This window comes from Mixophyes fleayi, chromosome 3, assembly GCF_038048845.1.
Source record: "Mixophyes fleayi isolate aMixFle1 chromosome 3, aMixFle1.hap1, whole genome shotgun sequence".
NCBI lineage: Eukaryota > Metazoa > Chordata > Amphibia > Anura > Limnodynastidae > Mixophyes > Mixophyes fleayi.
This window is the reverse complement of record NC_134404.1, coordinates 168,383,446-168,408,667: the sequence shown is the minus strand read 5'-3', so window position 1 is coordinate 168,408,667 and position 25,222 is coordinate 168,383,446. Positions and strand designations below refer to the sequence as shown.

General features: G+C 40.1%; 1 protein-coding gene across 1 annotated transcript; it reads left to right on the top strand.

The window, feature by feature from the left end:
* Positions 1-1,871: 1,871 nt before the first annotated feature.
* LOC142143200 (uncharacterized) lies at positions 1,872-23,862 on the top strand. Its single transcript, XM_075200912.1, has 13 exons — positions 1,872-2,279; positions 8,613-8,741; positions 10,959-11,057; positions 11,482-11,591; positions 11,964-12,078; positions 13,192-13,356; positions 14,675-14,796; positions 16,553-16,609; positions 16,720-16,821; positions 20,102-20,240; positions 20,559-20,646; positions 22,584-22,703; positions 23,676-23,862. Exons 1-13 carry the CDS (start codon positions 1,872-1,874, stop codon positions 23,747-23,749), a joined length of 1,728 nt encoding a protein of 575 aa, XP_075057013.1. The 3' UTR covers positions 23,750-23,862.
* Positions 23,863-25,222: the final 1,360 nt, after the last annotated feature.

The following is a 25,222-nucleotide window of genomic DNA, read 5'->3' as shown; positions in this document are numbered from 1 at the left end:
GATTGGATTTTGATAGTTTTACAATGAAAGCAGTAGCAGAAATGGCGGTATGACATATTACCTTATACCAGCCCACTTCAACCACTAGCCACACACTAATCAACTTAGATCAGCCTCAGCTGCAGAGATTGGCCTGGCTTATTCCATTGTAATGATAGCTAATACACAGAAACACTACAGAGTTCAAACCTAAAATAAAAAATTGTTTATATGTTAGCAAGAAAACAGTCTCATTTTAGTCACCTGCTCGTTGATTATATTGTATATGGAAATATTCCACTAAGAGCATTCACCCAATACCTTTACATAATATAATTACTAATGATAATGCAGTGATCACTTGGAAACAACCTTTCCATCAGTTATTTCTAGAATTAAAGATCTCTTCAAAAGTGGTCGCTTCTTCTATACAGACCACTTGCAGGACCTATTTCAGAATCCAGGAGCAGCCTTGGATGTATCAGCACCGTGTGTGCCAGACAGGCATCCCAGGGGAGAGGAAAAGTGTTTGCAGGCATATCCTCTTTATATGAGGTATTTTCCTATATATAGTCTCTCTGTGTTCACTTACTCTGGTCCTGCTGAGGCAATTGTGAAAATATTATAATAGGGTATGTTCCTATTGACCGAGACAGTGTTTTCCATAAGATATACACATTATATATATATATATATATAAAGAGAGAGAGATATGTATAGGTATAGATATATATATTGGTCTGGTCATCTGGTCACTTCTATCCTTTGTATATTGAGCATTATAAGAGCTTCAATTCTAATTTAAGGCTTTGAAAACTAATGAGTGTAATACACTATTCATTTGAATATTTGAGTTCTTTGTGAAATAAACACATTATTATTCTTATCAGGACCTGATTAAGGGTTCAGGTCGCCCTAGGCTAATATACTTGTAGTGCCCCTTCATTCTCATGCCATGCTAATATGGAGTAGATAAAAGCTAAATTGTCCATAATTTAAAATCTGGCTTCCTGCACTCCCCCCCATCCACCAATGTTTATGTTGCAGTGATTTTGAAACTCAGCTCCACTTGACTTTTTAAATGGATCACAGGCATCTTTGTCAGACATTTAGTTTTCATTGAAATCAGAACAGTATAGCAGAACGGAGGCATGAACGAGCACTACTGAGTGTGAAGATGTGAAAGTGGAAGGGGCTGCCATGCCCTTGTCTCTCCTTCTGCTTATCCTCAAGTGCCTGCCCAAGGATTACTTATTGTCTTCAGCCTTCACTACGTCAAGATTACAACCTTTCTAGCCTACATTTTTCTTTCATGTTTTATGTTTACTTTGGAGAATAACTATTTTCTAATCATTTAAAATTATTTTCAGTTTATACTTTTCTATGTCACAATTAAGCACCCCCAAACATTTTGCACCCCCCCCCCACACACACACACACACACAAAGCCTTGCTCTATAGGCTGCAGCCTAGTCAGCCTATTGGATAATATAATACATTTTTTAGATTCTTCTATTTATGCTTGTAATGTTTTAATATTGTTAATAAATTCTGTATAAAGCTAGTCACGCACCGTACACATATTAAACATTTTGTTTATTATTTTTTTGCTTATAGTCAATGCAGATTCCAGCACTCTAATTACCAGTTGTTTGTGCCTCTGGAAAATTGTATTGGGTTGCTTAGCAACCGGCCTCAACACAGTACAGCTGCTTGTGATGTCACAATTAGAGGCTGGGACTATCTGGCAGCCATAGAGCAAGCAGCATAAGCAGCATTAGCAGCAGTCTCTATAGATTATATTTTAATTCATAAATACAATATAATTTATGTATTTGTTAAATACATTGTAACATCTAATGTAGATTTCCGGTAACATCGGAGACAGGACTATGGCATTGGGTATCAGTCTTTATGACTTGGCAAATTTGTCCATTGGTACCCCAGAAGTTGGGACTGTTAATTTCAGTGCCCTTCATACTCTGCTTCATGCCATACTTAAGCATCTGAACATCAAAGATGTCAAAACTGAATTCCAAGAAGGAGATAGAGGTATGTACAAGCCCCCCGGGGGGTTGGTTACTGTGGAAGAGGGGCAGAATAGCAGGGTGGTCAATGACTTCCACCAGCTAGAGCACAAGGTCCTAAAGATGGAAAGGCAGCTAGAGGCATTAAATAAATTGCCCGGTGCACCAGACTTTCTGTGGAGATCAAAAGCACAGGACGAGAGCCCCACTGCAGTGGAAGAAATGCAGCAGATGAAGAAACAACTTGAAGCCAATGAGGATAAAATGTCTAAGGTAAAGAAAAACAGTGGTGTTCTTCCAATATTATATCCCAGCCACCCTACAGTTCACATGAACATATTTTGTTGAAAGGGTGGCAGTTTTCTAGGTGAATCCTGGTAAGCACTAATCCAGGTGGCAGGATAAAATAACTTGGAACCAGAGAAAAACATCTGCCTCAAAGCCTTGTCCCCCTTAACCTAGCTACATACTTATGTATAGATACAAACAGTAATCTGGTTTAGCAATACTATATAGTGCATTTCCCTACATTGCCATGCATGTATAACCATTGAATCCTCAAAGAATCATCTGCTTTGCAAGCCCTGTCTGAAATGCTTTGCCCTCTGAATGTAATGCTGATCTGAGGAATGAGGTAATTCAGTGTTACCATCTGTATAATTATACCTTACATTCCTTAATGGCCTTTTGGGTCTGCTTTTGAACTTCTACTTGTGGGCGCTTATAAGCACAACTTACATTTAGGGTCTGTGAAGGATCCAATGAGTATAAATAGACAATGTGTTTCTTATAGCGATCCACAGATCACAATTTTGAGGTCCGCTTAAACTGCAGCCAGACCTATATTTACCTCTGACCCTTAGTACCCTCTAATAGTACCATATATCATTATTTTGAGGGACTCTATGGTGTATTACTAGACATACTAGAGGCAAATGACAAACTCTGCTAAGCAATAGAAAATTGCAAAGACGGCATTTTCCTTTAAATGCTAGTGCGCATGCGCCGACCGAAAGTATTGGGCATGTGCACAGAAAGCCCCGTTCCTGTGTAATATCAAGGAACTATTATCATGTGTTATGTGCGTATTGTCGCTAACCAATAACGATTGTCGAACCTCGATTTGTGTTTCCAACGCACAAAGATTTATTTGCAATAAGTAGAATAATATGCTCAAGCGAAGTAATGATAAATACAGCCGTTACTTATCGCAGGCGCGCTGGGTCCAGTGCAGTCATACAATCCTGAAGTCTGGGGACAAGATGTCTGAACACTGGATCACAAGCTGCTGCTTATATACACATAGAAATACAGTAATACAATGAAGGTGGTGTAGCTTGCATCTATTGGTCCAGGTTTCAGGAAGGTCTCAGGGGTCGTCATCATTGGCTAGTTCATACAAAGGAATCCAAAGGAGGGGGTCATCTCTGCAGGGGGTATGCTCTGCTCTTCCTGCCAAGATTCCTTAGTCTTAAGTAGTTCATAATTCCCTATCATTCATAACCTGTTCATGCACTCTGCGATTCCCTCGCAGAGTGAACCAAACAGTAGGATATGTAACGAGGTTCATTATGATACCACTCATGATGTGATTCCTTCAACCTGTTCCGTGTATTTCATTAATATGCATGTAACTCTGATTTAACATATAAATACTACTATATTTCAACATAACTGACTATGTGTTGCAACTACCATTAATGTGTACTATTTTATTAGTATGCGTGTTTGTGCGAATGTATGGTAAAAGACCAATAATTGTTGCTGCCACGTTTAGTGGATGCGTACGCCCTTTTACGCCGCAGCGTGCCCTTGTACGTCGTAGCGTACCGTACGCATCTATTCAGAAAAAGACAACCAAGTTTGCTCGACTTTAATTGAAATGACTTTATCCAATTTGCTGACTTCGACACATGTCACATGGAGGGATCACATGATCCCTCCACACATGTGCTGTCCAGCTCTGCTCTTCGGAGCAGAGCTGACAGCAATGAACGTTTTCAAGTACAAAACTGTACGCCAGCTTCAGCTGAAAAAAAGAGAAATAAATGGCTATGATATCTGCTGCGATGCAATGATCATAAATGTCAATTTAGCTTAATTTTGCAGTTAGTATACAAAAACTAATGATCTAACAGAGGGATACTGTTTGATAAATAGGCCCCAATATGAAAGACTTTGTGACAGACAAGAGAAAAATTAGGACAATCTTAAATATCACAATTACAGTCTGAACCTCTCAGTAAGCTGACAATCCATAACACAAACCTAACAAATGTATTGATTTCATTGCGTGATTCTGAGGAACCCAAGTAATTAATAAATAATAAATTGTGTTTGTGATACTTTAATTTGTTACATGTACCATTGTAGTAAAAATAATAAGTATTCCCTATATTGCCTCAATATACCTGTGTATGTCAACAGTTAGCCAACATGTCGCAGAGCCCAGTTCCTGTAGGACATTGCATATCATCATGTAGTCTTTTAAGAGATGGTACATGTAACAAATTAAAGTATCACAAATACAATTTATTATTTTAAGAGATTCTCCAGCTTATAAAGGGCATCATTGCTCACATTTGCCTGGGGTGACATGCCTCATGTGCCCCCAAAATCATAGCCCAGGGTACCAATGTTACGGTGCCAGTTGTCGAGAGTTCAGTTGAAAATATGACTTTAGGATTGTGAAACCAATCATAGTGTTACAGTCTACCTTCCTCAGGTCAAACACGTTTTTTTTATACCATTGACTGAAGCTCACTGTGTAATGACATCTGGGGGGAAATGTATCAAAGTGCGAGTTTGCCAGCGTGTTTAAATCACGGCAAATCGCGGGTGTTTACCTGCAATTTTTTTTTTAAAAAAATGGAAATGTATCAAGCTGCGATTTTGACACTCATGTTCAAAATCGCTGGTCATCTCTGGCGATTTTGAGCGATGTAAACACTGACGAGTTTAGCAAACTCTCCTGTGTTTGGAAAACTCGCCTGTGTTGTAACAGTGAGTTGTAAACACATCACTGTTACACTGCCCCTGTCATACAGCTGCCGGAGCTTCGGCAGCTGTAAAAACTGTAAAGAACAGATAAACGTTAAAAAAAAAAAAAAGCGTGGGGTCCCCCCGCTATTTATGCTTAATCCTAGTGCTGCCTGACTAGTGCTGGTCCCGTGAAAATCGGGGAAAAATTTTGCGTGGGGTTCCCCCGATTTTCACTTTACCAGCACTAGGCAAACCAGCCAGGGTTGGCGGCACTATAGCAGGGGGACGCGCGGCAGGGGTCCCCCTGCCATAATGACTAACCAACCCTAGACTGTTCAGCGCTGGGCTGGATTCCCTAGGGAGTGGGGTCCGCTGAAAAAAACGAGCCGCCCCCCCCCCCCCCCCCCTAGAAAGAACCAGCCCAGTGCTGATAGCACTAGGGCTCTTCCTACTACCCCTGGGCTGTGGGTAGTAGGGTAATACGGCGGTAAAAAAAACAAACTGACACCAATTTTGTTTGTGGAACTACAAGTCCGAGGGAACCAGGTTGCCAAAAACAGTGTGGCCATGCTGGTGCTTGTATAACTACAAGCACCAGCATACCCACGGCAGCCAGGGCATGTTGGCACTTGGAGAACCACAAGTGCCAACATGCCCTGACATCCCTGGCTTGCTGGGACCTGTAGTTCCACAAAGAAAAAAGTTTACAAAGCCACAACACCCTGTTATAAACCACATACATTTATTAAAAATAATAAAACCCACAATAAAGACGCTAACCACCCTCTTTTAAACCACAGCATAATACTGTATCTAGCGCTTACGCAATTAACGTAGCACATTGCGCATGCGCTATGCTACCTGCGTAACCTGTATTTACTGTATTACAGGTTACGCAAGTAGCGTAGCGCATGCGCAATGCGCTACGTTAATTGCGTAAGCGCTAGATACAGTATTATGTTATTTCCCCACTAGCGTGGGAAAATACCATAATACAGTAGTTAGCTCTTACGCAAACAGCGTAAGAGCATTGCGAAACGGACCTCCTACTAGGTAGGAGGTGTTTGCGGCGGCTCCTGTTTTTTTTTTTTTATCTTCAAGCAACACTAAAGAGTCGGGATGTACAAATATGGGCCCCTTCTGGGCGAAGAGTTCCTGTTGGCAAAGATTCCCTTATGGAGGTACAAATGGCTGGGACTGGGGAATGCCGGCAAGATGGATTTACAAATAATAACTGACATTGGATCAAAAAAGAAGGCATCATAGGTAAGTGTTTGGGTTTTATTATTTTTAATATATACTTGTGGTTTAAAAGAGGGTGGTTAGTGTCTTTATTGTGGGTTTTATTATTTTTAATAAATGTATGTGGTTTATAACAGGGTGTTGTGGCTTTGTAAACGTTTTTCTTTGTGGAACTACAGGGCCCAGCAAGCCAGGGATGTCAGGGCATGTTGGCACTTGTGGTTCTCCAAGTGCCAACATGCCCTGGCTGCCGTGGGTATGCTGGTGCTTGTAGTTATACAACCACCAGCATGGCCACACTGTTTTTGGCAACCTGGCTGGCTGGGACTTGTAGTTCCACAAACAAAATTGGTGTCAGTTTGTTTTTTTTACTACTTTACCGCCGTATTACCCTACTACCCACAGCCCAGGGGTAGTAGGAAGAGCCCTAGTGCTATCAGCACTGGGCTGGTTCTTTCTAGGGGGGGGGGGCCCGCTCGTTTTTTTCAGCGGATCCCACTCCCTAGGGAATCCAGCCCAGCGCTGAACAGTCTAGGGTTGGTTAGTCATTATGGCAGGGGGACCCCTGCCGCGCGTCCCCCTGCTATAGTGCCGCCAACCCTGGCTGGTTTGCCTAGTGCTGGTAAAGTGAAAATCAGGGGAAACCCACGCAAAATTTTTCCCCGATTTTCACGGGACCAGCACTAGTCAGGCAGCACTAGGGTTAAGCATAAATAGCAGGGGGACCCCACGCTTTTTTTTTTTTTTTTTTTAACTTTTATCTGTTCTTTACAGTTTTAACACTGCCAGGGCAGTGTAACAGTGATGTGTTTGTACAACACGCTGCTATCAAGCAGCGTGTTGTATCTGGCGTGTTTTCAAGCAAACTCTCCTGAGTTTGCTAACTCGCAGCTTTATACATTTGAGAGCTGTATAGCTGCAGTGGCAAACAGTGGTGAGTTTGATCTCTGGCAATTTTGCAAGTAGCGATTTTGACAGAAGCAGAACTCTGGCGATTTTGCATGAAATCTCAGCTTCATACATCGGCTAGTTTCAACTCTCCTGAGAAAATCGCTGGAGTTGCAAACTCGCAGCTTGATACATTTACCCCCTGGTCACTGTGTAACATGGTTCCAAGCTGTCAGGCACACAGTGGGACTGTATGATTGGGAAGGTTACAACATTTTAAACAACCTAAATTATTTGTGCATTGACCAAGAAGTTTTATGTTTTTCCAGAAAAGTAAAAAAAAATTAACCTGTAGACCTTAAATAATAAAATGTTCACCTGTGGTTGCTGCTGCTGTACATTTATACACAAGTGTCTACTAGCACTATCAGTGTATTCTCTCGGAAGTAAGGTGCGACTTCTTATCCCATCAATCTATAGACTGCATGCATTAATTATCCAAGCTGTCTATAGAGGGGCAGGATGATAATTTGTTGTTGAAGGTAAAACTCTCTTTTCTAGTATCACCTAATTGACATGCTTGGAGAATACATGTCCCAGGAGTACCATTAGATACTGGAATATGAATACAAAGGGCAGTCATATGTGGATTCTATGATTAATCTATATACTGTCTTTGGCGACTACATAAGTGCTTTTTCATTTCTTTTGTGGAGAAGCCCTTTAAAATGAAGAAAACTTCTGTGATTCAGCATGTACTGTAGTACGATGACTAGCGTTCTCAGATCCATCAGAAAGATAAATAATCAGTCCATCACCACCAGTTATCAAGTCCACTGCATAATCAAACCTGAAAACCTTTCTGATTTAGGTGGGTCGGCGAGCATGGTCACGCATGTGTAGATTCACCAAGATAAGGCAACATTTTCTCTGTAAATCATGACAATAGAAAATCAGCCTTATAACCACATTTTAATAACTGGATCTGCTAATGTTAGAAGACTGCAAAACTGTAAGGTTGTGAAAGTTACAAGTCTATAGGGCAATATGTTCCTGTTCAACAATAGGAAAAATACTTGCACTTCTGGCTGTACACTGTATGGTTTTCAGTGGTGTGATCTAAGCCATACTTACCTACTTTCTTCAGCTCCCTTCCGGGAGCCAGCCAGTGGAGGGGGGCGTGAAGGGGCGGGGTGGCCGAAATCGCGTCATTTCGGCCCCGCCCCCTGTGACGTCATGACGCAAATTGCGTCATTTGACAGCGGGGGCGGGGCCAAACGCCGCGATTCACCGGGAATCGCGGCGTTTGGGATCTAATTCTGCCCACTTCACTAGGATGTGGGGCACTTCCTAGTGAAGTGGGCAGAATTCGGGAGATTGCCACACTCGCCCGGGAGTCCGGGAGACTCTCACAAAATGCGGGAGTCTCCCGGACATTCCGGGAGAGTTGGCAAGTATGATCTAAGCTGAGCTTATTATGTTATCTGAACTCAGGGGAACCTGGAGAAGCTGGAGCAGCTGGAGAAGCTGGAGCAGCGAATGAGTCACTTGGAGTTGAAAACAGCAGGAGAGAGAGATGTGGACACGTTTCAGATTGATTTGGAGTCTATTAAGAAGCGTGTGGTAAGTAGACAAGTGTTTCTTTGAGTGGCATAAAAGAGCACAGGAAATCCTGCAGCAGTTTCTGGATTTCATGCTTTTAAGTGCAGATGCAAGTGAGGTCCTGCTCTTCAAAATAGGATTTAAAGAAAAGGAGTGGAGGAAGGGGGAGGAGCAGGACAGGAGGGAAGGGGAGAAATAGAATGTGAGGGAAGGAACTAAAGGTTCCTACCATCTGCATTTAAAAGTAAGGGGGGCAAGATTCGGCTCAGCAGCCTATTAGGAACACTTTAAATGAAAAAAAATGCAGGTGGCCCAGTGACCCAGCCCATGGTTGCCCACTATGGGACCGGCCTGGGGGAAAGTTGTCCCCTTGCTCCCCAGCCCAGCCAGCCCCTGTGTGGGATGAACAACAAGCTGACTGTATACCATCAGCAGGGGCATCATGTTCTAGACTAAAAGACAGAAATAACAAATGATACAAACTAAAAAGTGTTATACTTTATTATTATTTAGCAACAATATACAATCAATCTTATGAATCCCCATTAAATATAATAGGGAAATATTTGAAAATTGAAACATGAAATATGTCAAAATGTATTCATTAAAAGTTTCTTCTTGAATATTTTTGAAGGAAAGGGACCCTCACCTTCTTTTAATTTATAAATATTAAGACATTATTTTCACTTTTCTCTTTTTTCACAAGCACATTTGCCATATGTGAAGCCATTGGGTTTCTAATATTTTATTAATATTTGTAATGGGGACTCATAAGATTGATTGTGTATAATATATTTATATTTAATAAATATTAAAGTTTGGGACTTTGATTTTGTTATTGGTGTTCACAAAGAGTCTAATGGGTATATTTTCTAAACTGTGGGTTTTGAACAAGTGAAGATGGTGCCTATAGCAACCAATCAGATTATAGCTGTCATTTTGTAGTAAATGATAACTAGCATCTGATTGGTTGCTATAGGCAACATCTCCACTTTTTCAAACCCGCAGTTTAGTAAATATATCGCCCTAGTGCCTTCAATAGGAATACATGTGTTTTTTCTTCCTCTTTTGTGAATGTTAAATGTATTCAGCACAGCACCCCCCACATTATAAATTAAATTAATTTATTGTGGGGTAAGGTTCTATTCTAGGGCGGGTATACTCCTGTTTTTCATGTGTAGACAGGGAAAACAATGAAAATAAATTAAAGTTTTGTTCATTGTATTGCTCCTCTACATTACTGTTAATTCACCAGTCAGATATCTTAAAGTACCTGACACACCTACTCACAATGTAGCCAGTGATTCAGGAGAAGGCAGCAAATTAAATTATAGGAATCCCAGCATTCTGAATTAGAAAATCTGGGCAAATTAAGGTCACAGCTCCACCTGCAAAAACTGCTCTCAGATATGCCCAAATTGTGACATGATCTACCCATGCCATGACCATTTTGGATGTCCTCGTATTGCCAGTCTCTGTCCCTCCCCAGCCACAAAGTGGTGTTTGTAATGTGCTTGTTACAATGAATGTATCACATATTTGTACATTGATTATATTGGTGGATCTTTACAGGTACATGGACGTTTGGTATCCACCGGTTATAGATCATATTCTCCATGTGTAACCCAATTACTTAGTGGAGAGAGTGTTCTGGTGTAATTATTTATATTGTGCATTGTAACAGGATAGTTTACAAATGATAGGTTTCCTTTTGAAAGTGAAAAGGTGGAGGGTTGCATAGGCAAACCGAGGGGGGGGGGGTATCCTAGTGCCTGGAAACCCCCCTCCAAGCCTGGGGCACTGTATAATTGAGTTGGCTGGACCCTGCTCCCGCTTCACACGGCTCTGCTTGAAAAGGGAGAGCTGCGTGCACCTAACAGTAGTGCACACAGCATTGCCCATGTATATCATGGGGATAGGAAGAGTTTGAGAGCAGCCAAGCACTGTCTAAAATTATAGCCACGCCCCCATGCATGCTGGTCATGCCCACTGGTGGCGTAGTGTGGAAACCCCCCCTCTACAAATCCTGCGTTTGCACCTGGGTTGAGGGAGAGTGCCAGCAAAAGGAGAAATATGGTGATTTATGGAGGATGAGAGAAATGCAGCATTCAGAAATAGTAGAACTCATAGATAGATAAATGTAATCACATTGGACATAGCTCATTTATAAATTATCTTCATTTCTGTGTTAATAACATGTAGTAAAAACTATTCTCTGCCCTGTGTGTGTTATTGTAGAAGGTCCTGGAGGACAGCTTCGCTAAGTTCCCCAGTCCAGATGAACTGAATAGTATGGTCCATTGGGAAATCCTGCGTGAGCTTGATGTGAAACGCCCGGTAAGGGAAAAAAATTACAGTTATACCTTTAACTACATGTAGGAATGCAGAATGTCACCTTCATTTGCCCTAACCTTAACCAGATCTTAAATCTGAGAATCGGGGACATTTATAATAATCACAGTCCCATTAGTTGTAATTCACTGAACGACAAGTGTTATATTTAATGACATCAGCACATATTAGTAGCTGCTATTACTAAACTGCATCCTGGATTCAGTTCAGAATTTGACCATATAATAAGGGAATAGTGTGCCTGCAGGCTCCAAAGATGGACATCTGGCCCTGATGCAGATAGAGAATATATAAAAATAGATACCTCTTTTATGTAATAAGTCTCCCAAATTACACAATATAAATAATTGTCAGTAATGGTGATCTCTCCTTCACACTGCCTAAAGAACTGTATACTTTAAACTTTCAGCTGCAACAGTTGCAGAAAACAATGGATACGGGAGTGAGCCCCATATCAGAAAGCGTTAGCCAGAGAGATGAGAACACCAGTGGTATCACTCTACAGCTAGGGTACATCAGGTGAGTGAGGAGACCGGGGGCACAGAGTATTTATGAGAGAGTGGTGCTATGTAGTTAATTGGAAATGTGAAGTGAAAACAGGAGAAATGATAATAAAAATTGGACAATATAATAGTGAAACATAAAGTCAGATATAGAACAGTTAAGAAGTGCGCGAGAGAATGAAGAGAGCCGGGGAAGCCGTATTTGTACATTGGGAGTATCTCTAAATACAACTTTGTTTCTCCATCCTAGTGTCTGATACCCATTCTAGTCATTCACTGTGTTGCATGGTGCTTGTGAATCTAAGAAAATTAAAGAGATTGCAGAGAGTATATTTCCTTAGAATTGTTTAATTGGACAATATAGATTATTTTCTGTTCTGTCACCAAGTGCTAACATTCAAGACACTGAGAAGGAGCTGAGGGAGCTGCGTGACAAGAAGGAATATGAAAAAGCCAGCGTGGAGCAGTCTGCAGCTGATAAACCCCTACACCTACAACAACAGGTCAGAACAGTAATACAAACAATAGACAGTAGGGGGTAAATGTACCAAGCTGCGAGTTTCTGGTGGGTTTGAAAACTGGAGATGTTGCCTATAGCAACCAATCAGATTCTAGTTATCATTTATTTAGTACATTCTACAAAATAATAGCTAGAATCTGATTTTAAAACTCTGTTCTACATAATCTACAAATGTGTTTATAGCTTTTAAGATACCGAGGTCCAGCACCACAACTAAGGGCACTGCTGTCATCAGGGCCGGATTAACCCTAGGGCTAACTGGGCTACAGCCCAGGGACCACGGGCATCGAGGGGGCCCTTGAAACTGCTCAGCAGCATTATTGCGGTCCTTCCCCGGCGCGCTGTAGTCTCCTTACTGAGGAGATCTCGTGAGTCTTACTCTCACGAGATCTCCTCAGTAAAGAGCGTACAGCGCGCCGGGGAAGGAGGGGAAGGAGGTAAGTGCCGGGGGGAGGGGCGGCTCAGATCACCGGGGGGGGAGGGGGTGGCGGCTCAGATCATGGGGGGGGCCCTCACGGGGGAATGGAGGCCCCCTTAGCCCATGGGCCTCCATTCCCTTAATCCGGCCCTGACTGTCATACACAGGCACATGCTATAACATTAAAAGTACATCAGTTCTTGAGCCTTAAGGGTAAATTTATCAAGCTGCGCATTTTCGGCGACCAATCAGATTCTAGTTATCATTTATTTAGTACATTCTACAAAATGATAACTAGAACCTGATTGGTTGCTATAGGCCACATCTCCACAAACCCGCTGAAAACTCGCAGCTTGATAAATTTACCCCTCAGACTTTTCAGGATAAGGGTTTTTTTTCCATTGTTTGGCGCGCTTTGCCTAAAATATAGTAAAATACACGGCATCCTCATATTGCTTCTGTATAAACCCAAGGACTTACTATACAATACATAAGTTATATACTGCATTAGCTTGATTGAGAAAGTAGTATGAAAGTTCCACATGGTTCCATGCAGTTATTCAACTTCTCCTTATTTCTCTATTTCCCATTTCCTCTTTTAAATGTGTCTAATGTTTCCCACCATTTAATTTTGATGTTGCATTCCTCATTCTTCCCATCTTCTCTCTGGTTGGTCAGAAAGCCGACAAGTGTGCACTAGACAGTGATATGAGCCGGGAGGAGTTTGATGCCACCACAGTCCAATTGAATAACTTAATCAAGAATGTGATAAGCAGAGAGATTGGCCAGGAGCAGGACTGGCAGAAAGTTCTGCAAAAAATAAATTATGAAATGCAGAAGAAAGTGAGTACATCTATGTGTATGTATAGTATCTTGGGAATTGCTCATCCTGTTAGGAGTTGGACACTAAAGCAAATTGTAAGTTTTTTTCTAAGATTATAGCACATTTAAAAGTGACTGGTTGTGATGACAGACAAGGATTATCCCAACAATGGGATTTGAATAATTGATTTAGTAGTGTAATAATGTATATATAATTTCCAAGGGTATATTAATTATGATCACTTAGCCTGTGTATGGGTAATGTTAATTCACAATGGAATCTGTGCTGCTTTTCTAACACTGGGGCAAACTGGAAGTGGTTTGTTTTGCATATGTTAAAGCTGGACATATACTGGAGTAAATGACACCAATTTAATTGCAATAATTCCTTATTGGAAATTTATTCTTACAACATATTGAGAATTTCATCCAGTATAAATAACAAATAAAATGATCAGCTTTAAAAAAGTAAACCTTCCTTGCAACAAATGCAGACACAGTCTTTGGAAATTAAATGAGTATGTACCACTTAGCTTTCTAACATTTATTAAATACCATTAACAAAATGTTAGCAAATCGAATGTTTATTTAATTTGATTTAATCTCATTTTTTGTTATGTTGGAATGACCCACTCTGTCCTCCTGAATATCCCCCGTAGCTATTTCCACTTCAGTTTCCACACCTCTCAAGATGTCAGTTATCTAGTGGGAGTATTTGCTCCTGGTTGTTTTACTGTAGAACTTGTGATGAGTTGCTCATAGAGCTGGTAAAGTGTAACCGGCACATTGGTGTTCTCTTGAAGTACTGACAGCAGCCATCGTGGTGTTTTCAGCGGGTTAAGAAGAGAAGGTCTGTCCTTGTTCTCATCTTTATTGTAGAACGCGCCTTGCTAAATTGTGGGATTGAGAGTAGTGACTGTTATATTTTAATGTCTCTGAACCAAACACCAAGGGAAGGTAGAGAGGAAGGTCCAAGTTTATCAGTATAGAAGAGTGTATGTCAGTGTCTATCCTAGTGCTAATACTGTATGTGCTGTGTAGACTGATACACTGAAAGGATTATGTTTGTGACTGACGTTTAGAGTTACATCCATTATAAAATATGGTTGGTAATTAGGACATTTGGGGCAGTCCCCTGTCATTTCTGTCTGGGAATAAAGATCTGATGAAATAGCAGAAAACAGGATTCCTGCAATTCATGTCATATTCATACCTGAAGCTTTATTTCATTTGTCTACTTGCATATTCAGGATGTTGTACATCCACCTGCCTATATAACATACACAAAGATACCTGGATACAGATATGTGCCTATTGACTATATTATTCTACTTTACAGTTGGACCGCATGGCATTTAACACTATGAAAAAAAATGTAGAAAAACAGTGGAAACAAATCTTCCATCTGCTCAAGAAGCGCCCTCCACAATATGATAACGATGAGGCTGCCGGTATCCGCAAGTAAGTATTGCTGTGTGTAGACAGCTAAGGATAATCCTGAATTTGCAGGGGGTGCTGCGGCTATGAAGCCCGGCAATAACGCCCCCGCTCCTTGCAGAGGCCTTGTTTCATGATACGCCAGTCCAGTCTATGCGATCTGGGCATATGCACATGACCATGCATGCTCAGAAGAGGCCCCCACTTCAATGTAATGATGCTCAGTGGGGATCCTGTGGAAGGGGCACTTGCCGCAGCCTATTGCTCCCCTGCCTATAACACTGGGAAAGCAGGGCTAGACAGTCACTGAGCTAGTTATGTCACCTATTAATTAATTGTATTTACTTCTGTCCTCACTCTGCACCATAGGTTGGGGTATAAAAATGGCAGAAGAAATTAAAAGTAATTACTAACTAGATGACGTTCTACACTCAGCATTTGCTTAACCCCCAGCCTGTGATATGACAGTCACACAATAAGCATCTGTATTGAATGCAGGGATCTGGCAGTCAGCGACTTATAATTACAGTTGTAGCAACATTCCGATCAGTATAAGGGAAGTTCTCCCTAAAATGCCCAGGTCCCATACAGAAGTGGGTTAATATATAGCATAGAATGTGTAATATATGATTCAGTAGGAATTAGGAAAGGAGGTTTAATAATATTACACGACCAGCAGAGGCTGTTATTGTACACTGTCTATGGATTAACTTGACACACAAGCACTTATTTACAGGCTTTCCAATTAGTTGCAATGTAATGTTCAGTTTGCACTGAACTACAGCAACCAATCAGACACATGCATTCATTGTCTAACGGGTGACAGGTAATTGCTGATTGGTTGCTGTTTTAGCACAAACCTTGGACCTAATTGCAAGTTTACTAGTTAATTTGTACAGTCTGTGGCTAGCACATGGTTATATCAAATATGCCTTCCACTTACATTTTACTGGTTTATTTGGGTTTCTTTGAAAAGTTTAATTTGTAATAAACTGATCTTAGAACCTACAACTATAACCACCTGGTCCTCTACTCACAGCACTAACTTGCAGCTAGTATTGGGCAAATCTCCTGAGGTTCCATTTTTATTCATTTGTGATATGTGAACAATAATTAAGTTGTGGTAATTCTTGATAAACAGAATTAGTTATTTTTGAGATATTTTATTTATCTTTTTTTTCTACAATTTGATTTCAACAATTTTTCCACTGCAATATTTATCGATTCCCCTCTGGATGCATTTTTTGCTATTTAGGTCTTAATTGGATCCAGGACCAATTATAATTGTATTTGTTAATATTAGAGCCACCATATTGCAGACATAGAATGGCAGCTCCACAGTCTGACACCTAGGGACAGATTTAGTTGATCGTGATGTTAAAAATTAGTGCTCATTTATGCTTGCACCTCTATGTGGTGCGAGTAAATATGAGCGTTATTCCTGTAAAAAAAAAATCTGCGCAAGGTGTCTCGTGGCTGTTCCAGAGGCACCTTGCGTGGATATTTCTACAATTGAAATCCCCCTTTAGTGTTCAAATTACCATGAAATATGGAAGACAACTTCCAACACCTTTTGAACTTTTCAAACATGGAAGAAATTAAAGTTTTCAACATGATATCACTTGATGTAGGGAAAAAGATTAGGTGTATATGTCTAAAAACAATGTAACGTGGATTGGCCTGTGGAGGATAATCATACAATCATACGCTATCATTTCATACTTAATTGAGAGCAGTTGGGGTTGCACAATGTTTTAACCTCTACATCATTTACCCCCAGGCAGTTGATTGCAAGATTTAATTGTGACCACCCCGTGAAAATGGCGGTGCTAGGGCAGTAAGTGTTTTTTTGTAGACATTTAAATTATTTAACATAACACGTGTTCTGCCTGTGACCTATGCTGATTAACATATGTATTCCCTTGTTCGACTCATTTTTGTGAACAGGCAGATACTACCCATCCCAAGCCTTGCTCGGCTACAACCTCGCCGTTCCAGCCGGCCATACACATTATATGACCTTGAAGAAGTCCAGCAGCATGGCCGCAGGTTAGTAGAGGGAAGAGTCATATGTCACATGATCAGAGGCGGAACTAGCAAGCTGTGGGCCCCGGTGTGGGGTGAAGGGAACCGGGCCCCCGAGCATCTGCATCTGCCATGCAGCAGGCCCCATTATCTCGATGGGGCTTGGTGCACAGCACCTGTCCCACCAATGGTATTTCCGCCACTGCACATGATCCATGACATTTTGCTGCTTGTAAGTAAACCCCGTCCCCTATTATTAGTTGTAAATGATTGGCTGATTAATTATCAGATTCTGATTTTTATGAAGATCAGAAGTGGATAAAGATATTCATATATTACTTTTTATAAATTACCTCAATACACAAAGCTATTGATTTATTCTGTGAATATTTCATGGTATAAACAAATACCCTAAAAGCCACATTAGTTCTGTGCCCATATTAACGTAAAAAAGCTCAGGGCGCAGAACCCATAACCTCACAAATTACAATGATGTGGGCATCACTTAAATGGTCCTAAACTCACCAGTTATACAGATTGATACAGGTGATATAGATAAACACACATGGGACATTATTATATGTATTATATATGCTCTATATGGAGATATACATCATTTTTACAATAAACTATTTTTTTCAGCATTAGCAGTAACATGTTTTCTTTGCATCAGGTTCTGAGTTGGAGAACTCTTATCCTGCAGTAAATGTTCTGTCACTGAATTAAAGCCCCTCCTGTAGATTTCATCAATTTTTCAGAATGTTTTTTACCAAGATTTATTTAGATGATTAAACGTTTTTGGAATTTTATTGTGAATTGTATTGTCAGAACGGTATTTATTCCAGATTTTTAAGCATACCAGTTCTACCACTTATAATATTATATTGTACCCACGCATTAGATCCCTCCTTCTGTCCTGTGCCCATACATCATTCCTGAAGCAGATGTCCCCACCTATAGTAAATATGAGGGGAGAGGGGATTATATGTTGCAGTATGTTCTCACTGACTTTTTTTGTTTGTGTGTTCATGTTTAAGAAGTTACATAATTTTACATGATAAATAGCAACTTCAAATCATTGAAATTTCTTTAATAAGATGAAATACAGTGGAGCATAAAGCAATTGTATAGAATCCATGACCGTATGCGCCAGGACATGGAGAAAGTTTAGCTACATTACGGGTGATCCATTAAGGCCAGCACTAGCAGCATTAGAAATCAATTGTGTGCCCATTGGGCAATACTTTTAGTGAAATGCTTTTTACACCATCCACATGAATTTTATAGTGGAAAATTTACTGCGGCTAAATGCCCCTTCCCAGCCCTGATCACCCCCCGAAATCATAGGCTGTAATAAGTGTCCTTTGGGTATGAAGACGGAGCAGACAGGGCTGTGCTTTCTGGTGTATGGGCCAGTTCTGGGCATGCGCAGACTGATTTTGAGTATGATACGCTCAAAATCGGCAGATACGTGCCTTTATGACTTGCGTCCAGAGTCTTATTTAATTAGAAGGGACAATTTGTACGTAAATGTACTGTGACCATAGTAAGTAAGTAGGCCAGTCCTGCTTGTAATAGACTGTCCCATCAGTCAGATCTTTTGTCCTGACTACCGGAATTCTAGGAGGTATATGGGACTGGATCATGTATAAATAACTTATGGTATAAATTTATTTAAAGGAAGTAGTGCAGGGTGCTTATTTATATAATTGCACATGCACTTATTTTTGATATTCTGTATATTTTGGTAAGGGAAATCGTTATTTCTGACACCAGGGTAGAAAATTAGTTTTTCCTGTTTTAACCTTTCTAAAGCAAATGCCTAATTCTGATGTATATATCTGATACAATGAGCCTTTGTGGATGGAAGCCTTTTGTGTATTATAATGTGGGAAAATGGCTTGTTTTGGTTTGTGATGTTCTGTGGGAATGTGTATTCTGAAGAAAGACCCCATATGTTAATTGGGTCTTTTGATGTGTGAGGTTTCACTTGGAGACAGGAAGGTTTCATTTAAAATGTGCTGCTAGATTTCCTGCGTCTAAAACAAAGATGCAGGACATCACAGCATTTCTAGAATTTCACAGATAAGTGTAAATATTAGTAGCTTTGCAATGCATGTAAATATATGTTTTGGTAAACAGGTTAAAACCTGATTCTAAAAATAACCTGTGTCCAAAGCTGTATAAAAAGCACTGTACTGTACACTGAAATGTTTCATTCTGATGTTCCATCTGACCTAACCACTGATACCTTTAATCAGTGGAACTGTCCTTCTCAGGGCACTTGAGGGCAATAAAACATCACTCTTTGCTTCAAGACCTTGCTTGACAACTTCTTCAATATTGCTGTAATCCTGTGACCTGCAGTTTACACCCTAAATCCAATCCGTTCACTGGCTGTTCCTGTGGAAGGACCCAGCTCTCCAGTACCACCGCTCTTCCGCTACCCTGCAGCTCTGGTCAGAGTGATAGGCCAGCGGGGATCCATCCACAGCAACCCTGATCCATAATAAGAGGTCTGGAGTTACCAACCCAAATGTACCAGCACAGGAGTACACTAGCAGTGAGAGTTACCCAGAAGGAACGTGGTTCTGAGCGCCATAAAGGAGCTCAGTGGTGGCAGCATTGTAAGCCCCTCCTACTGCGGCAAGAGGGCGCATTTGGGATAACGTAAGGAAATGGTGGCAAAGTAAGCCCAGCCGCTTCCCAGCAACAACAGACTGGGTGGCATAGGCGGTTCATCCTGTCACAGTATATATTTTATCAAAATAGAGGACAATTAGAAAAATACCTATTATTTTCAAACCACGTAATGCTCCAGCATACTGCCTCAAGCAATTTGTATGATCAACAGCACCAATTTGGATTTTTAATGGGGGCCACATGTTGTAATTTATAGATATCTGTGAACTGAGGGTCTCTGCTTATTTGATTTCAGGATGCGGCTTGTGGTAATGTATTGTGTATGGGGAGAAAGACTGGATCCTTACCCACATTTAACTGAACATATTCTGTACTCTATAAAATCTCATACCACAATCTAAGATGATACCATTGATTCTTCTATTCCTCTCATCCTTTGACATTTATTAAGTGGCTCTACTGAATATTTTCCGTCCTCTGCCTGAACTTTGCACCTCTCCACAATGGCTGCAAAGCTCTTGCACACATGTTGCTGTGATTTTGACCGTCACTAGGCATGGCTAAGTAATATACAACAGTATGAGTGTGCTGGAACTATGAAGAGGACTGTATGAAGTGGTGGGACTCATTTCATCCTCTCTGTCTTTTATCTATTACATAGTGGCGATTATGGATATACATCAAGCGCCCGCAGCTGTGGTGGAAAGCACACGCTAACCTTTTCGCGTTGTACCAGACTGCAGGGCATCAACACCCCACAGGGCCCTCAGGAGAAAGAAAGTGTGGTGGGTGGCCTGAAGGTAAGTGAAAGGAGAAATGAGTGAAATAATGATAATATAGACTTGCTACCATAAACTGAAACCCACGTAAAAACCTGTTACAATTTACTCGCTATACTCTTTTATCCCTGTTTCTTTACCATATTTCTCTAACTTATTATATGTCTTTTCTTGCCCTGCTTTTAAGGCATATTTTATCTACTGCATCATAAACTAGAGCTGCTACGATTTATTCCCCCACATCCTGCGTTATCCTACTCACTTCTCTCTGCTGCCCAAATTTTCTCACATATACTCTTTGCTCTTTATTATTTTTTTTAAATTCCAAAATTCCACCAGCAAAGGGAGGCAAATATTCCCCGTTTGGATGGGCAGAAGTACCATGGCGGGAAGGATATGCATTTTCCAGACATTTGCACCAAGGATGGTAAGGAACAAACTAATTTTTACTCATCGTTAAGAGAGTTCAAAAGGTGGGAATGGTGTGCTAGGGGGAAACCTGGAGGGAGGAGAACATTTTTACCACTGATTCTGCAGACTCCCTCTGTGGTAGGAAGGAAGTTACATAGTAAGATTTAATTTCCGAAAATGTAGAGGCTGATATAAATTGTTGTCCTATGGCAGCAACTAAACAACAACTTCTATGTTAGTTTGACTGCATTTTGGCTGGTAAACTGCTTAGAGCTGCTACATTAGGAATAATTCCGTAATATGATCTCGAGGAGACAGAAGTGTGAGATGAATCAGGAATCCATGCTGTGGTGTTATTGGGTAAATGCAGATGAATATATTAGAGAAAATATGAAAAAAATCATATAAAGTTATTATTGTGTTTTATTTATATATAGATCAGACATATTACGCAGCTCTGTACAATGAGGGGATATAAATGAGCTAGTTACAATACTATGAAACAGAAGGTAAAGATGGTTCTGCCAAAATGAGCTGGTGAAAGTTTGTATGGCTAATGTAAGGTAGAAGCATTACCAGACACCGGTATTGAAGCAGCCATTGGTGACTGGCATCTACCGGTGGTGTTGTATGGTATGGTTAGAATGAGCAGCGAGAGTGGAAGGTGGAGACATAGGGTTGTGAAATGGAAGAGTCAGAAGACCACAGACAAAATATTTGTGTAACCTAGATGTCTATCCTGGTTCTTCTTTTCGCTCAAATGCCAAACTGGAAATGATCATAAATACATGTAACCCCTTTACCTTAACCAGGGAGCTTAAGAGAGTGGTGGACCACATACGGGGCTGTTTCTGCTAATTCAGTTACGCATCTCAACATGGATCACAACTTTTCAGTGAATGGTTGAAACATAGAAATAACAGGGTGTTAACATGTAACAGGCAATCAATGTATTTATAATCCAAAATGTTATAGATATGAAGACCCCACAGAAGTATATAAGCAGCTCAACCTCAAGCCAGTCACTCATGCAGCAGAATCAAAATAGATCTGGAAACAATTTGAAAATAGAGGGGCTCTTTCATAGTGTAGTAATCTCTGGATCTTCTGTCATGTAGACTATGCAATATTAGTTATGTCAATGCGATCAGATATGATTTAGAGCAGAGATGTCCAAATTCAGTCCTCAAGGGCTACCAACAGTTCATGTTTTCAGGATTTCTGTCTGTAGAAACAGGTGGGATACTGACCCAGCCAAATACATTAACTCACCTGTGCATGATTAAAGAAATCCTGAAAACATTAACTGTTGGTAGCCCTTGAGGACTGAACTTGGACCACCTACCTATTAACACCTACCACTTAGTAAAACCTACCACCTACCTAGTAACACCTGCCCCATACCTACTAACACCTACCACATATCTGCTAGCTGAATGAGCTTGCATCTCAGATTAGGATACAGATGGTATGTCACACGGCTCTGTGCAGATGGATCTTTGGTAATGTGTGTGACATGAGTGACAGAACAGAAGCTGGTAATAATAAAATATTATTTGTTTTTCTTTAGGCAAAGAAGGAGTGACTTGAAATATTTTGAGATTATCTGGGGGGAATTCAATTATATTAGCACCCCAATAACTTTATTATCGTTATTTTGGTAAATTCAACACGGCTTTCTGCTGGCGGCTCAGGGAGCTGCGAGCAAAAAGCCGGCGTTGAAATTACCGTAATAACGATAATAGTGCGCAGGCCACGTTGCTTTTTACAGTAACGCGGCCAGTTGAATTCAGTGTGGCTTACATATTACTTCTTCAAAATATACAAGTTGTTTAAATAGGCTTCTGACTATCAGACAACTGCTCTCCTAAAATAATCTTTGGTTGGTTAAACAGATTGTCAATATTATTAATGTTACATTTTTTGATCATTATCTTGATTTAAATGTCATAGGAAATTCCAAATCCCGTCGCAAATGTTCTCAGGGATCCCAAATAACTCTGCCCGCATTGGGTGGCAGTACTTCTTCTGACAGCCTTCATCAGAGTGACAAGTCCAAGAGAAACAGCTCAGGTATCTTATTTATGTACAGATAATGTAATTAAAGAAACAAGTTTACTGCAATTGAAGAGAATGTAGCATAACAGTCATTTAGATTTCAACGTGCAACTGATTTGGTAGTGGAAACAGCTTAGAGCCAATATAGAAACAGTGTGTAATAAGCACCCTGGGGGGAGAGAGCACTGTTTAAATACAAAACAGACACCAACTTCAACTTCTGCAAGATCTAGGTAACGTTCTTGTCCAAACTCTGCACAAACCCCTAGACCACTTGGTGGCTCTTATTATCCTTCACACCTCTACTTTCTCACACAAAAACACCACATGCTGTCTTCCTTTGGACCTACCTCATATTGTCCCTATTATGTTCACTCCCACTCACACTGCTCTTTTCTGTTGAGGAAGCAAGGTGGACATTCAGTCATCATTTTTAAAACCACATACCTTAATTAATGGTAGATGAACACAAACGGATGTTATATGGTATGTATAGACTAGATTGATACTATACCACACAGTGGTTGTGCATATGAGGACGAGCAGTAACCAGAGAGAGTTTATTTTGCTTAAAGTTGTGTGTATTAAGACTTCTAAGCAATAAGACAATCTGGACTTTACCCTAGAATAATCAAAATTTTGGAATGGGTTGAAGTAGTGTTATGTCTTACCAAACTTTTAGCCATTATTATATCTAGTGTTTTTAACCAATCCAAGGGAGACAATAACTGTACTTACATAATGCTGGGCTTGATGTGCATTAAATGTATGAGTGTGAGGTATTTTGATTTTTCTTTCAATAAATTTGATTGTCGGGGTTTATTTTTAAAGATAAGTCTACCAGGACTTAATATTAGTAATAGTCTTTCCCAACAATGTATTAAAAGGATATTAGGCTTAACCATTTTGGTGATCTGAATTCTTATAAACAGCCAATAAAGAGAATGTTGATTGTTAATGTTTTGTTTATTGTATATTCTATGCCAGGTTATCCAGGAAGATATCAGCAACCTCCTCAGGAATTTCTTGCTTATGCATCTGCAAGAAAGATATCAGGATAACATTTTGTGGAAAGGATTGATCCGCCCCAATATTAACTTAATCTTAATGCAGTCAATGTCTAATAAACCAAAGCATTACAAATTAGGCTGAAATAAATATATTATGATATTAAGATGTTTCCAACTGTTCATTTCTTCTATTACAGATTAAAGTTTTCTCATATTAAGGGAAAAGGAAGATTCAATATTCTCTCATGCAATTAAAGCATGTGTGAAATCTTAATAAGCTGAGATGTTAGGAAATATATATTTCCAAACCCCACACTGCAAGTTTGCCTCTAATAATTGCTGTTTTAAATCCCGTTGGCAAAATGGCCAAAAATCTGTGATTTTATAAATATGTGTGTGTGAAAAGTGGATTTTGGAAGCTGAGTGAAAGTCAAAATGGATTCCTGAAGTTAAGATGGTGGTTAAAATAGGTTCTTATAATAGCCTCATATTCAAATGTACTATAGACACGATGAACTTGTGTTTGATAGTGTCCCTTCTAGAGTTTAAATGTTGGAAATAGTAAAACATATCCTTTTCCTCTGTATGACTATATGTATTGTGATTAACAAATGTATCCTGTTGATGTCATTCATGCAAAAAAAGGAAGAGCTTTGGTCATAAAAGGTTTTAACAAGGAACTGTTCTTACTAACTCCAGATGCTCTATACATAAACAATGTCTTAATTTAATTAACTTTAGGACTATAGAAAGCTGTCATGTGTATGTATTGTAACAAAGGGAGGAATTTAGCTTGCAATCTGCAGGGAAAGGGTGCAAGCAGAGTAACACATTTGTGCAACAGTGCACCTAGTTTGAAAATAAGTAGGTGGAGGACATGTGTGGAAAAATAATGGTATAGAGTCTGATTTAACTTACATGGTTTGGAAGTGCCTTTTCCCACAGCTACAGGGCCTGTCTGCAGTAAGAGTAATCAAACAGAAGCAACTGATGAGATCTCCCTTTTAAAGGGAAGGTGGGAGTATCATCTTCCCATCAAGCTAAGGCTGAGGGATGAGTGTCAGGTATAAAAACCTGTTTGTTTTACTGTTCAGTGTGACCGATGCTAGGAAAGCTGGTCGGTGTCTAGAGAGCTAGTCTGTGTTTATATAATGTTTAGGGTCAAAGTGATCTGTACGGAATATTTATGTTGTCAAGTACTTTACCATCCTGACATTAAAACAATGTAAAATGGCAAGAAGTTGATTGTGCTTGTTTCACCAGAACTGTGCTCTTGTCACAGTATCTTTATGGTGTGAGATCGTGCTCATGATATGGTACTCAAAATAGTCAATGAATTTCTGAATAGGCACTAAAAGTTAATTCTCTTGTAATGGTAGAAGTTATGTTTTCCTGGTTACATGTTCACTATCCTGCAGTAATGCATGCTTTGTTCGTTACAGTACTTGCTCCTGTTTCTTATTAAATTAGGATAAATGCCAGCTCATAATTGTATGTATACTCATGTTGGGATGTCTATTCTTG

Coding starts and splice junctions, on each gene's coding strand:
- LOC142143200 (XM_075200912.1), top strand. CDS start 1,872: ATGGCATTGGGTATCAGTCTTTATGACTTGGCAAATTTGTCCATTGGT. Junction 12,079..13,191: donor CCCTACACCTACAACAACAG/GTCAGAACAGTA, acceptor CTGGTTGGTCAG/AAAGCCGACAAGTGTGCACT. Junction 16,822..20,101: donor GTCCAGCAGCATGGCCGCAG/GTTAGTAGAGGG, acceptor TCTATTACATAG/TGGCGATTATGGATATACAT.